The 12,529-nt window shown below is 40.9% G+C and overlaps 1 protein-coding gene across 6 annotated transcripts in view; it reads right to left on the reverse strand.

Moving 5' to 3' along the window:
- The window catches only part of Sbno1 (strawberry notch homolog 1), a 54,943-nt gene that overhangs the window by 31,783 nt on the left and 10,631 nt on the right, over positions 1 to 12,529 (reverse strand). For 2 of the 6 annotated variants that reach the window (XM_029533531.1, XM_021222489.2), the window contains exons 2-7: positions 11,430 to 11,558; positions 10,079 to 10,183; positions 7,113 to 7,425; positions 4,011 to 4,111; positions 2,629 to 2,725; positions 1,120 to 1,280 (exon numbers count right to left, since the gene is read on the reverse strand). In XM_029533531.1, the coding sequence (XP_029389391.1) occupies positions 1,120 to 1,280; positions 2,629 to 2,725; positions 4,011 to 4,111; positions 7,113 to 7,425; positions 10,079 to 10,183; positions 11,430 to 11,558 (906 nt within the window). The remainder of the gene's footprint in view (positions 1 to 1,119; positions 1,281 to 2,628; positions 2,726 to 4,010; positions 4,112 to 7,112; positions 7,426 to 10,078; positions 10,184 to 11,429; positions 11,559 to 12,529) is intronic. The other 4 variants (XM_029533533.1, XM_029533532.1, XM_021222490.2 and 1 more) reach the window with 3 other exon arrangements.

Here is a 12,529-nt window from a genome sequence, read left to right on the forward strand (position 1 = left end):
TACATACAGGAACTAAACTTTTTCCTTCTATCCTGCCATATAAAGCCAACACACTGGTGAGGTAGCTCCCCTACTCCTCTGACAATATGCCAACTTTCATGTGATACACACATTATGGGGACAGTTGGCTAGTTACCCACACTGCTTATCTTACAGAAATGAAGTTGAAACAAATCTATTGAAGCATAACTGAAGTATCACTCATGTGGCACATTACCAATAGCACCTGAGCAGCACAGGACTGCCAGGTTAGTAACTATGCAACAGTATGGGCACCCAAGTCTTTAGACAGGGAGAAGAAACATACCTCAGATTCCAAAAAGCACAATTCTTAGAGCTTCGAGAAAAGACACATGCAGGCCCCATGATAGTCCCATGTAACATCAGAAGGTCATGACTTGTTATTCCTACTAGCAGGCACTCTCCAGATAGCTGGTGCACCTTCCCTTTTCCTAGTATATTAACTTTTTATTTTACCCCAGACAAGGTTTCTTTGTAGCCCTAGCTATCTTGGAACTCACTCTCTATACCAGGCTAGCCTAAAACTCAAGAGATTTGCCTACCTCTGCTATGATTAAAGATGTGTGACACCATCGCCCAGCTAACATAGAACTTTTCAGAATTTTTGAAAAATTCTGTTTCCAAGTTTTTCTGGCAAGGAAAATTTACCTTTATTAAAACTGTATTTTATAGGGGTTGGGAAGAAGGCTCGGTGGCTGAGAGCACCTGCCACCTTTCCAGAGCACCTGAAGTTTAACTCTCAGCACAGATCAAGTAAATGACAATAGACTCTAACTCTCGCTTGAGGTGTAAAGGACCCAGCTTCCTCTACTGGCCTCTGTCATCACCTAACACATCTGAAAACACTCATGAGACCCTTACATTATTTATATGAAATGAGCCAGGTATTAATACACACCTTTCATCTCAATACTAGGTGGGAAGAAGCAGCTGAATCTCTTTTGAGTTTGAGGCCAGCCTGGTCTACACAGAGTTCCAGAATAGCCAAGACTACAGGGAGACTTTGAATGAATGAACGAACGAACAAACGAACGAAAGAAATAAAAAAATAAGTTTAACTCTAGGTACCAACATAAACCATCAGACTTAACTACTTACCTGGGCCGCATAGGTAACTGCCTCAAGCTGCAATGCGGACAGCCAGCCATTATCAATGGTCTCTTCAGATATGGAGGTTTTGTACCAAACATCAGGAGGAGTGACACTGGACAGAGAGCTAGTCTCCACCACGGCATCAGGGTGACGTAGGCCAATTTTTACTAAACAAAAGATTTTAAAATGTTTCAATTAAGTCATTTAAGTAACATTTCCAGTCCTATTACAATATTTGTCTTATAAACTAGAAAACACTAACTACTCACTTTGATCTTCTATATAAAGTTACTAATTGTAACATACTTCTCAAATTTGACAAAAATGACCTAACTACACAGTTTAGAGATAGATGGTAAAAAGATCTAGTTAAAAAGCAGACCTGCTTAGGAAGCACAGGCAGGCAGTGTTCCATGCCAGCCCCCATAACTGGATATGGTACAGCACATCACTATTCTCATCTACCATAAGAGATGAGGTGGTAGGATTAGTTGAGACCATAAGATGAAGGCTAAACTGAATATAAGGAAACCAGATATCAAAAGGTTAAGAAAAAAATATTATTATTCTTAATATAGCAAAAAGGTTTAAATTTCCATAAAAAGCTAAAAGTTAACCTCATATAATGACCACCAAAGAAGTTATTCACATTACACAAAAGGCAGGAAAATAGCATTAATAAAAACCAATGAAGTCAAGTCTAGTGGCTCTTGACGGCAATCCTAGTACAGGATTGACACAGGATCAAAAGCCCAAACAAAAGGGTCTGAACAGCAGGCAGGGCAGCTCACACCTTTAAGCTAAGCACTCCAAGCAATGAGACAGTAGATCTCTATGAGTTTGAGGCCAGCCTAGCTGAGAACTCTCAGTACTCAAGAACCCGTCTCAAAAAACAAGCATCAAGCCGGGCAGTGGTGGCGCATGCCTTTAATCCCAGCACTCGGCAGGCACAGGCAGGCGGATTTCTGAGTTCGAGGCCAGCCAGGTCTACAAAGTGAATTCCAGGACAACCAGGGCTATACAGAGAAACCCTGTCTCGAAAAACCAAAAAAAAAAAAAAAAAAAACCTAGTGTAAACTCACAATGTGTATTTGTTATCTCCATAATTCACCTTAAAAATTTTAAATCAATACTTACATAAGCAAAACTAGCCAGCAACAAAATAAACTCAAGGATTTACTGTTCTGGCTTTTAAAGACTTTAACCTCAAACAAAGTTCTAAAACAGTGAAATTCCCAAAGGTAAATTTCATTTAAACCATTGCAATCCCACTCAGCAACTCTGTGTGTGTGTGTGTGTGTGTGTGTGTGTGTGTGTGTGTGTGAGGGAGGGGGGCAGATAGACAGACAGCCATACAGACAGACAGGGGAGGCGAGAGAAGAAAGAAAAACTATTCACAGCTCATGTCTATCAAATCCTGAGGCATCCGACATTGTTAGGCACTAACATACAGTGGTTTAAGACAAGTTCAAAAGGAACTTGAGTCCATCATTTTGACAAATCCAAAAAACATACATTTTATTGGCATATACTCTGCATAGGTCTCTGCATGACCCATTTCTTCCTCATCTTCTTCTTCTGGTTCATCTTCCTCTTTAACAACAGTAACCTTCTGTAACACAAAAGTACAATTAATCCTAAGTATCTAGACCAAGGCCCAGAGTCTGTGGGACCTTTCTTGTCTGTGCAAAGGTAAACAGCAATGACAACCTACACAGAAACGGGCCACCCACAGGGATCTACTCCCTCAAGCCACCACCTGCAATGACTGCCCCTCAATGCTCACACATTTCTCTCCAAACCCTCTTCAATCTAGGACTTGACAAAAATAAAGTGTGGGATGAGTGGTGGGACACACCAAAAGACAAGCTATCAAACCAAGATTTTATAGAATGTGCAAATATAAGTATGACCATTTTAACATTTTTTTTTTCTTTCTCTTTGTAACTTCTAGTCAAATCATGTTATCCACCCTAAACTGCAATTAGGTCCTTCTTACTCTAGCATGTATTTATAACCAGTCCTTCTATAGAGCTCCATCTCCCATGGCCTTTTCTTCTGTATGCCTTGGCTCACTACCTGAAAGCAGAACCAAGAGCGACAGCACCTCAGTGCCTATCAGTGCTTGTGTTTCCTTCTGAATCCCTGTCAAAGTCCATCACTCCTACTCCATACAGACTACAGAGGTATAGTCATGTGTCCCTTGCTCACATTCCAGAGCCTTTATTATACCTTTTCTTCCCTCAGTTTTAAAGCAGTATCCCACCACACTCTCTACATTATACCTTGAGATTTCTCATACAATTCCTTAAATGTAGCTGGTACTAAATATTATGTTTACTGAAAAGGAACTTATGAAGCAAAGTCCATAGAGACCCTCACTGCACAGACAGTGCCCGTCAGAACTTCTGTCTAGTGAGTGCATAGCCTCCTGACCTGAGGCACACAGCACTGTCTGAGTTAAGGAAAACGTACTGTAACAACGCATCCAGATCACCACATGGTTTGACAGCTCCTAACTAGTCACTTATTTGATTCCACCAAGTTATCAAAAGTATGGTGTCATTATTCCTCCTCAGGTAGATGAATAGAAAAGGTCAGCCCTGCAGCAACACTCCTACCTGTGAAAGACCTAAGCTCAGCCCTCCTAAGTTTCTGTAATTAACTAACTAACCTACATGCAGTCAACAAGCTTTCTGAGAACTAACCCTCTCTCTCTGTCTCCCCCCCTCCCCCAAGAAAGGGTTTCTCCCTGGCTGTCCTGGAACTCAGTATGCAGACAAGGCTGGCATTGAACTCAGCCATCTGTTTGCCTCTGGTGGGATTTTTCTAAAGTAATAATCAAGTAACTCCCACATTACACAGAACTACTACTACTACTACTATTCAAACCTCACCATGGTTGGGGAAAAGCTCCTCATCTTCATGTCATTTATCCAGATCCTCGCTACTTCTTTATTAGAAGACTCTTTCTTAACTGCACCATTACTGACATCAGCTGCAGGAAGAAAAAGGGGTTACATTTTACACATCTCAATTTCGTTTCCTCTAATTTAAAAATTCATCACTTTATTCATTTTAAAACAAAAGAGTGCCAAAAAACTACTAAATTAAGCATAACCATGAAAGCATTCAAATTACTGTAGGTTATTTTGAAGACTCACTTAGTATTTTATGTATATTTATATATATTGTATACCATGTGTACAGTGCCTACAGAAGCTAAAATTGGGCATAAGATCCTGCATGCTGTAGGTGCATGAATTAAATCCAAGTGGACTTGAACCTCAAAGCTGTATGGTTTTCTAGAACGCTTAAGCAAACCAGTAACTGAAAAGGGTCGTCTGGATGGAAAATGCTTTTAATCCCAGCATGTAGAAAGCCATGGCAGGTAGCTTTGTGGTCTGAGGCCATCCTGGTTCACATGGGGATCTGAGGTAAACCTGGGCTATATAGTGAAACCCTGTCTCAAAAAAAGAAAGGGAAAAAAATGTACATGAGAAATTTTTAAATTTTGAAAAAAGTTTCATAAGCTACATTAACCAGAAGGCCTTAATAATTTAGTAAAAGTACCAAAAACAGCATTACTTTTGAGATACCTCTCTGGTTTACTTAAAACAAACGAAACACAGGAGGCTCCCTTAAGCAACACACACACTACAACAGGAACAACACAAAGATTAACATGCTCCCTTGGCAAGGTGACACACAGACTCACGAAATGTCCCTTTTTATTTGTTTTGTTTGTGTGTCTTTACAAAATTCCAATCAACACGACCACAGTAAGCTAGGGAGGTGGCTTCCCGAGCAACTACCCAAACCTGACATGCTGAGAGCCTGACATGTGAAGAGCATGCTGTTGCAGCACACACCTGCACTCTCAGCAAAGTGGAGACAACAGGATCCTTGTGGTTTGTGAACAAGACAAAGTAGCCACATTTGTGAGCCCCAGGCTCAGTGAGAAACCCTGTCTCAAACAAGTTAAGGTGCTGAATAGTGAGTGCACAGGGCGCCTTCACACTCTTCCGTTACTTCAGATCCACGGGATCTGTTAGATACACGTGGTACACAGATGCATCATACATATAAAACTTTTATGAACTTATAAACAACAATAAGAAAAACACTACACGGGGCTGGTGAGATGGCTCAGTGAGTAAGAGCACCCGAATGCTCTTCCGAAGGTCCTGAGTTCAAATCCCAGCAACCACATGGTGGCTCACAACCCATCCGTAACAAGATCTGACTCCCTCTTCTGGAGTGTCTGAAGACAGCTACAGTGTACTTACATATAATAAATAAATAAATCTAAAAAAACAAAAAAACAAAAAAAAACCCACTACACTTGGCAAAGAAAAGTACTTCATGTCTAATTACTACAGTCAGGAATGTCCTCAAAAAAAAAAAAAAAAAAGTTTGAAATAAAGGAAGGAGGGAGCTAGAGAGATGGGGGAGCACTGACTGCTCTTCCAGAGGTCCTGAGTTTAATTCCCAGCAACCACATGGTGGCTCACAACCATACCCAATTTCTATTCTTGTGTGTCTGAAGATAGTGTACTCATATATATAGAATAAATCTTTAAAAAAAAAAAAAAATAATAATGAAAAGGAAGGACAGACCACCCCTAATTTACTCCTAAAATGTTCTCCTAACTAGGAAATTGCTCTTCCAGAGAACCAGAGTCCAATTTCTAACTCCGAGTGACAGTTCATGCCATCTTTAAGTCCAGTCCTGGATGACCCAATAACCTCTCCTGGGCTCCACCAGCACAACCCAGGTGGTACAGAGACATACATGAAGGCAAACATCTCACGCACATTTTTTAAAAAAGTCTTAAAAAATAAAAAAAGCAGCCAGGCGTGGTGGCGCATGCCTTTAATCCCAGCACTTGGGAGACAGAGGCAGGCAGATTTCTGAATTCAAGGCCAGCCTGGTCTACAGAGTGAGTTCCAGGACAGCCAGGGCTATACAGAGAAACCGTGTGTCTCAAAAAACAAACAAACAAACAAACAAACAGACAAACAAATAAAGCTGGAGTCTTTAAAAATAAAAAAAGCTATAAGCCTTTAGTCCCAGCACTTGGGAGGCAGAGGCAAATGGATCTCTGAGTTCAAGGCCAGCCTGATCTACAGAACAAGTTACAACCAGGGATACAGAGAAAGCCTGTCTCAAAACAAACAAATCCAAACATAAACAAAACAAAACAAAAAAGAAAAAAGATAAAAACAAACAGAAACAACAAAAAAGCTAGTTATGGTCTCAACAAGAGGACCCTGGTGTACACTGGCTAGCCCACCCTGTCTCGAGGAGTTCCAGTACAGGAGGGGGGTGGGCAGAGCAGACACAGGCAGCCATGCACATGGATCAAACACAGCACAATGCACCTTTTACCTCTCCTCACAGCATTAGGACTATCTCAGGAATACAATATATTCACTACCTATCTCTCTGAAGTACAATATGAGCTCCTAAGATGGTACTGATTATAACTTTCTTTACAACAGAACCTCACTCCAGAAGGGAGCTGGAACAACACACCCACCATAAGGTATTTATTAAACGAGCAACAAAAAGATGTTTCAAAGACTGTTAATACCTTTAAGCCAGGCAGTTGTGGTACACGCCTTTAATCCCAGCACTCGAAAGGCAGAGGCAGATTGAGTTGGAGGGTCAACCTGGTCTACAGACTGAGTTCCAGGACAAACATGGCTACACAGAGAAACCATTCTCAAAAATAAAACAAAAGCAAAAAGAAAAAGAAAGTAAGTGTAAAAAAAAAAAAAAATCTAACTCCAGTTCCAGTAGACTCCGACGACCTCTAATGGCTTCCACGGGTACTGCATACACATGGTACATATAAATACACTCAGGCCCACACAAACAAAGAAAATAAACATTAAACAGAACATCCAAGACCACTTGCAAAACACACACAAAAAAAACCCAAAGCTGCTTAGAAAAAGAAAGACAAAGTTCAAATGGCTGAAAATGGACTTACTAGCTGCAGTTGCAACTGGCTGAGCAATATTGGCGGGTGGCTTCAGTTTCATGAGTTCGTTTAAACTATTATTTTTGAGTAAATCCTTTAACTGAACCTGGTCTTTTGAAGGAGCAGGGGGCATGGCATTTCGTACTGCTGGTGCTGAAACTGAAGGGCGTGTGTTTGCAGTGGTCTGGATGAACTTTGTCAAAGTGATGGTTTGCCTATTCGTTGTTGCAGGTGGTGTTTTAGTCATTACAATTGTAGATCCCAAGGTTGGAAGTTGATTTATTTGATTCAGCACAAACGTTGTAGTGGATGGAGGCTGCTGCTAAAAAAGAAAACAACATTTCACACACTCAATTTGACTTTAATAATCTGCATCAGGCCATTTAGAATCTAAACTTGAGGCTGGAGGGTGGGCTCAGAAGGGTGAGCTGACTGTGGTGAAGGCATGAGAGCCTGAATCCCCAGGATGCAGAATGAATAAGTCAGGCAGTCAAAGCACAACTGTAGTACCAGTGCTCCTGAATGGGAGGCAGAGAAAGACCCTGTCTCCAACAAGGTTATAAACGTGAGGATGGGCACTGAAGGTTGTCCTCTGACTACATGCCTGCTGGGCATGTATAAGCTCAGAGTCAACACAAACACAACCTAAACTTTTTTTTTTTTTGGTTTTTCCAGACAGGGTTTCTCTGTGTAGCCCTGGCTGTCCTGGAACTCACTCTGTACACCAGGCTGGCTTCGAACTCAGAAATTCACCTGCCTCTGCCTCCCAAGTGCTGGGATTAAAGGCGTGTGCCAACACGCCCGGCACAACCTAAACTTTTATTCTGTTCTTACTTAAGTAATGGTACTTTATTTCTAACTTAATGATTAGCTCTAAATTATCAGGTTAAAACACTCAGGAAAAGGTATAGTAGTAATTTCACATTTTATACAACGATCAAGGGAATTATAAAGGACAGCTATCCTAAACCAGCTGTGACTTATAATAACTCTAATAAGCCTAATAACAGGAAAAGATTCCACTGCCAACTACGCAGACAACTCTATGCAAACTATATAAACCACTGAAGACCTAGACTTTATTGAATCCATTTTTTTAAAAGATTTATTTATTATATGTAAGTACACTGTAGCTGTCTTCAGACACTCCAGTGAGTCAGATCTCATTACAAATGGTTGTGAGCCACCATATAGTTGCTGGGATTTGAACCCAGGACATTTGGGAGAGCAGTCAGTGCTCTTAACCACTGAGCCATTTCTCCAGCTCTGTACCCCAGGCCCCCGCTTTTTTAAAGATCTATATTATTGCCAAGTGGTGATCACAGAACTCCAAAAGCTGAGAAGGGCAGATCTTCAGGATGGAGGCCAGCTTGGTCTACAGAGCGAGTTCCAGGACAGTTAGGGCTACACAGAGAAACCCTGTCTCAAAAAAACATGGGAAAACAGAAGTTTTTCTAATGTCATTTTTTTCTTTTGATCTGTATGGTGTATGGTTTGTTATGTGCAGGCCTATGGGGCTCAAAGTACGAGGTAGCCCTCACACTAGAGCTAAAGGCATGTGCCAGCTGCCTTGTACAGACACTCTACAACACCAACAGATCTGAACTACAGAGTCATTTGAGCCCTTTGAGGCCAGGTTTGTGGTTTTAACATTCTATTTCTTTCTTTTCTTTCTAAAGATTTCTTTTATATATGTGAGTACACTGTGACTCTCTTTAGACACACCACAAGTGGGCATCAGATCCTATAACAGATGGCTGTGAGCCACCATGTGCTTGCTGAGAATTGAACTCAGGACCTCTAGAAGAGCAGCCAGTGCTATGAGCCACTGAGCCATCTCAAGCTCCTGGATTTCTTTAATTAAAAAAAAAGGCGGTGGGGTGGGTAATTTTCTCTGCAAATTGATTTTACTGAGTAGGCAAGTGTGTAGAAGTCGAGGACAACTTGAGGAGCTCAATTCTCTCCTACCACATGGCTCCCAGGAGTCACAGTTTGATCTTGAAGTATGGCAACAGTATCTTTACAGCTGACCAACAGAAGGATGACCAGCATCTTCCTATTCAATGCTCTTTTGCTATCATACAGGTTACAGTAACTCTTAGAAGCTAAAATCACAGTATAACCTAGCTAGAGATAAGGTGGTCACTAGCAACAGGGAGGAGGTGAAGTGTAAAGTAGGGAGGAGGAGGAGCGAAGAGGAAGCAAGGCTGAGCACAGTGCAGGAGCTCAGGACTGAGAGCACTCAGGCAAGGAGACGGAGCACACGCTGAGCTCAGAGCCAGCTTAGCCTACATGAGGCCCTACCTCAAAAATAAAAAAATAAGTGGATGGATGGATGGATGGATGGATGAATAGATAGATAGATAGATAGATAGATAGATAGATAGATAGATAGATAGATAGATAGATAGACAGGCAGACAGACAGACAAACAAGAAGCCAATTTGAAAATGCTAGGTTGTGGTTTTCAGGTCCCTGAGTATTTCTGCATATCACAGGTTTAAGTGTTGTTATGGTGCCGGGCTCACCCCAGGACCTACAGCCTACAAGGAAAGTAGTCTAGCACTAAGCTAGAGACCTTGTCCACCTACTTACTTTCAGTAAAATTCTTCTAGACTGCTATTTACCACGTTTAAACAATAAAAACTGACAAATTTTAAGCAGTTCAACCAATAATTTTAGATTCCTCAGATTCTATTGGTATTGGCTACATTTGAGGTAAGAGCAAAAGAACTGCATGTAAAGCATAAAAGTTATAGCATACAAAAGCCACAGCACTCAACAAAGAAAGAAGTGAGATAACATTTACAGTCATCCTTTATCTCAACTTTTAAAATGTTTTTTATGATTACAATACACTAGTACCCTCTGCTACTAGGGAGATCAAGGCTAGCTAGGGCTAAAGATCGTATATTTCTATTTTTCCTACCAGTCTAAACTATTTTAGAATAATAACAAATTTCTGTGGCTCTTACCCTCACATTTAACAGTGCGGGAGTAGACACCGTCTCTGGTTCTTGTTTAACAGGAACTGCTGCTTCTGTCTCCAACCCTAGTTCTAATGCACTAAGTGGCACCGACTGCAGAGAAAGTAACAAAGAAAAGGGCGGACAGCAATGAAGTCTGTTTCAAGAACAAGAGCTGCATTTATTTATTAAAAACAAAAAACTGCAGAGCTAGGTTCTACTTCAGTGGTAGATCACTTGGGGAGCCTGCAGAATCCTTGCTCAGACCCCAGAACCCCACAAAGTCGAGCTTTACGATCAAACAGAAGGCCATGCTAGCTTACTCCTTCAATGCCAGCACTCTGGAGACAGAGGCAGGCTGGATCTCTGAGCTTGAGGCCAGCCTGATCTACAGAGTGAGCACCATGACAGTCAAAGCTTTACAAAGAAACCCTGTCTAGAGGAAAAAAGGGGAATAAAAGAAGAGGAGGAAGAGGAGCAAGAAGAGGAGGAGGAGAACACAATCAAACAAAATGTGCAATCACTACACCGATTTTAACAGACTAACCTTGATCAGCATAAAAATCTCCACAAAGCTAAAGTAGTATCAGAACTTTATATGCTTTTAGCAAATGTTATAGAGAACTTACAAAAAAGGTCTCAATAAAGACCAAAGACAACTGTAAAAGAAATTAATATTCTTCCCATATAAATGCTAAGCAATAGGAAAAGCAATGTCTTAGTTTTGATGCCAATAGCATCTATCTCATTTTTTTTAAAAAAGTAAACTGCTTAAAACCATTCTCGTGTATCTTTAAAGCTTATTAATAATATATACACATGGGCTGGTGAGATGGCTCAGTGGGTAAGAGCACCCGACTGCTCTTCCAAAGGTCCGGAGTTCAAATTCCAGCAACCACATGGTGGCTCACAACCACCCGTAACAAGATCTGACTCCCTCTCCTGGAGTGTCTGAAGACAGCTACAGTGTACTTACATATAATAAATAAATAAATCTTTAAAAAAAATAATATATACACATATATTGTTTCTTTCCTTTTTTTCTTTTTTTCTTTTTGAGAAAGGGCTTTTCTGTATAGCCCTGGCTGTCCGGGAATTTGGAGATCCATCTGCCTCTGCCTCTCAAATGCTGGGATTAAAGGTGTACGCCACCACTACCTGGCAATAATATCTTTTCCTAAAATGTAAATTAAAGAGCTAAGGCTGTACTTCAGCAGTGAAGTGCTTGCCTAGCACACACAAGTCCCTACGTTCAATTCCCAACACCACAAACAGGAAAAAAAATTACTAGTGTTACTAATAAATAACAATGGAAACCGCAAATTAAGAAGAAATTCTGGAAGGTTTGAAAAACTGTTACCTGTTGAACTGAAGGGGGCGTAGGGGTGGCAAGGCCAGCATCTCCACCATCAACATCAAAGAGGTCATTCGGACTAATCCCACTCTCACTCAAGGCAGCAAGCAGTAAATCTTGCCCTGGTTCCACCATCTTTAGAAAAAAGTGAAAAATATTAACTCTTTTCTAAACACACACAATCAAACATTTTCTACCAGAGCTGTTCATTCAGTACTTATGAAGAACCTGCTACATGTGAGAAAAAGAAGATCCTGGAAAATAAAATGACACAGAAGCACAATTAAGAGTATATATCCAAAACACTATGAAAATGACCATGGTGGCACTTACAAGGCAGAGGCAGGCTTGTATCTGTGAGTCTGGGGCCAGCCTGGTCTACATAGTTATTTCCAGAACAGTCAGGGCAACAAATAAAATAAACACACTATGATCTCCAAAACTGTGCACAGCTTCCTAGGTAGATGACAACACCCAGTTCAGGGGAAGAAATAAACAGAAAGACAAGTGTCTTCTAAATACTACATTCCAATGGCCACCAGGGGCCCACAGGTGAGCGGGTTATGATCTATGGTCTCATCCATGCTTCTATAGTGATGATACAGGCCACTACAGGATTTTCAGATATAGGAAACCTTGGCACATTAGTTTCTGATTTAGAAAGATTACCGACACCAGTATAAAAGCAAACTGAGAGGAGCTGGAGTAGAGCAGACACAGGAGGATTTCTGAGTTCGAGGACAGCCTGGTCTACAGAGTGAGTTCCAGGACAGCCAGGGATACACAGAGAAACCCTGTCTAGAAAAACCAAAAAAAAAAAAGACTTCCACTACAACAAGCATTAGAAGTGCTGCAATGGTGGAGGCTGGAGAGATGACTCAGTAGTTAAAAGCACTGGTTGCTCTTTCATAGGTCCTGAGTTCAATTCCCAGCAGCCAAATGGTGGCTTACAATCATCATTGTAATGGAATCCCCGATGCTCTCTTAAGCTGTGTTTTAAGACAGTGACAGTGAGTGTACTTGCATACATAAATAAATCTCAAAAAAAAAAAAAAAAAAAAAAAAAACTAACATGTAGAGCAAGCCTGTTTTGTGGAAAATCCTTA

Source organism: Mus pahari, chromosome 23 (assembly GCF_900095145.1).
Source record: "Mus pahari chromosome 23, PAHARI_EIJ_v1.1, whole genome shotgun sequence".
Lineage (NCBI taxonomy): Eukaryota > Metazoa > Chordata > Mammalia > Rodentia > Muridae > Mus > Mus pahari.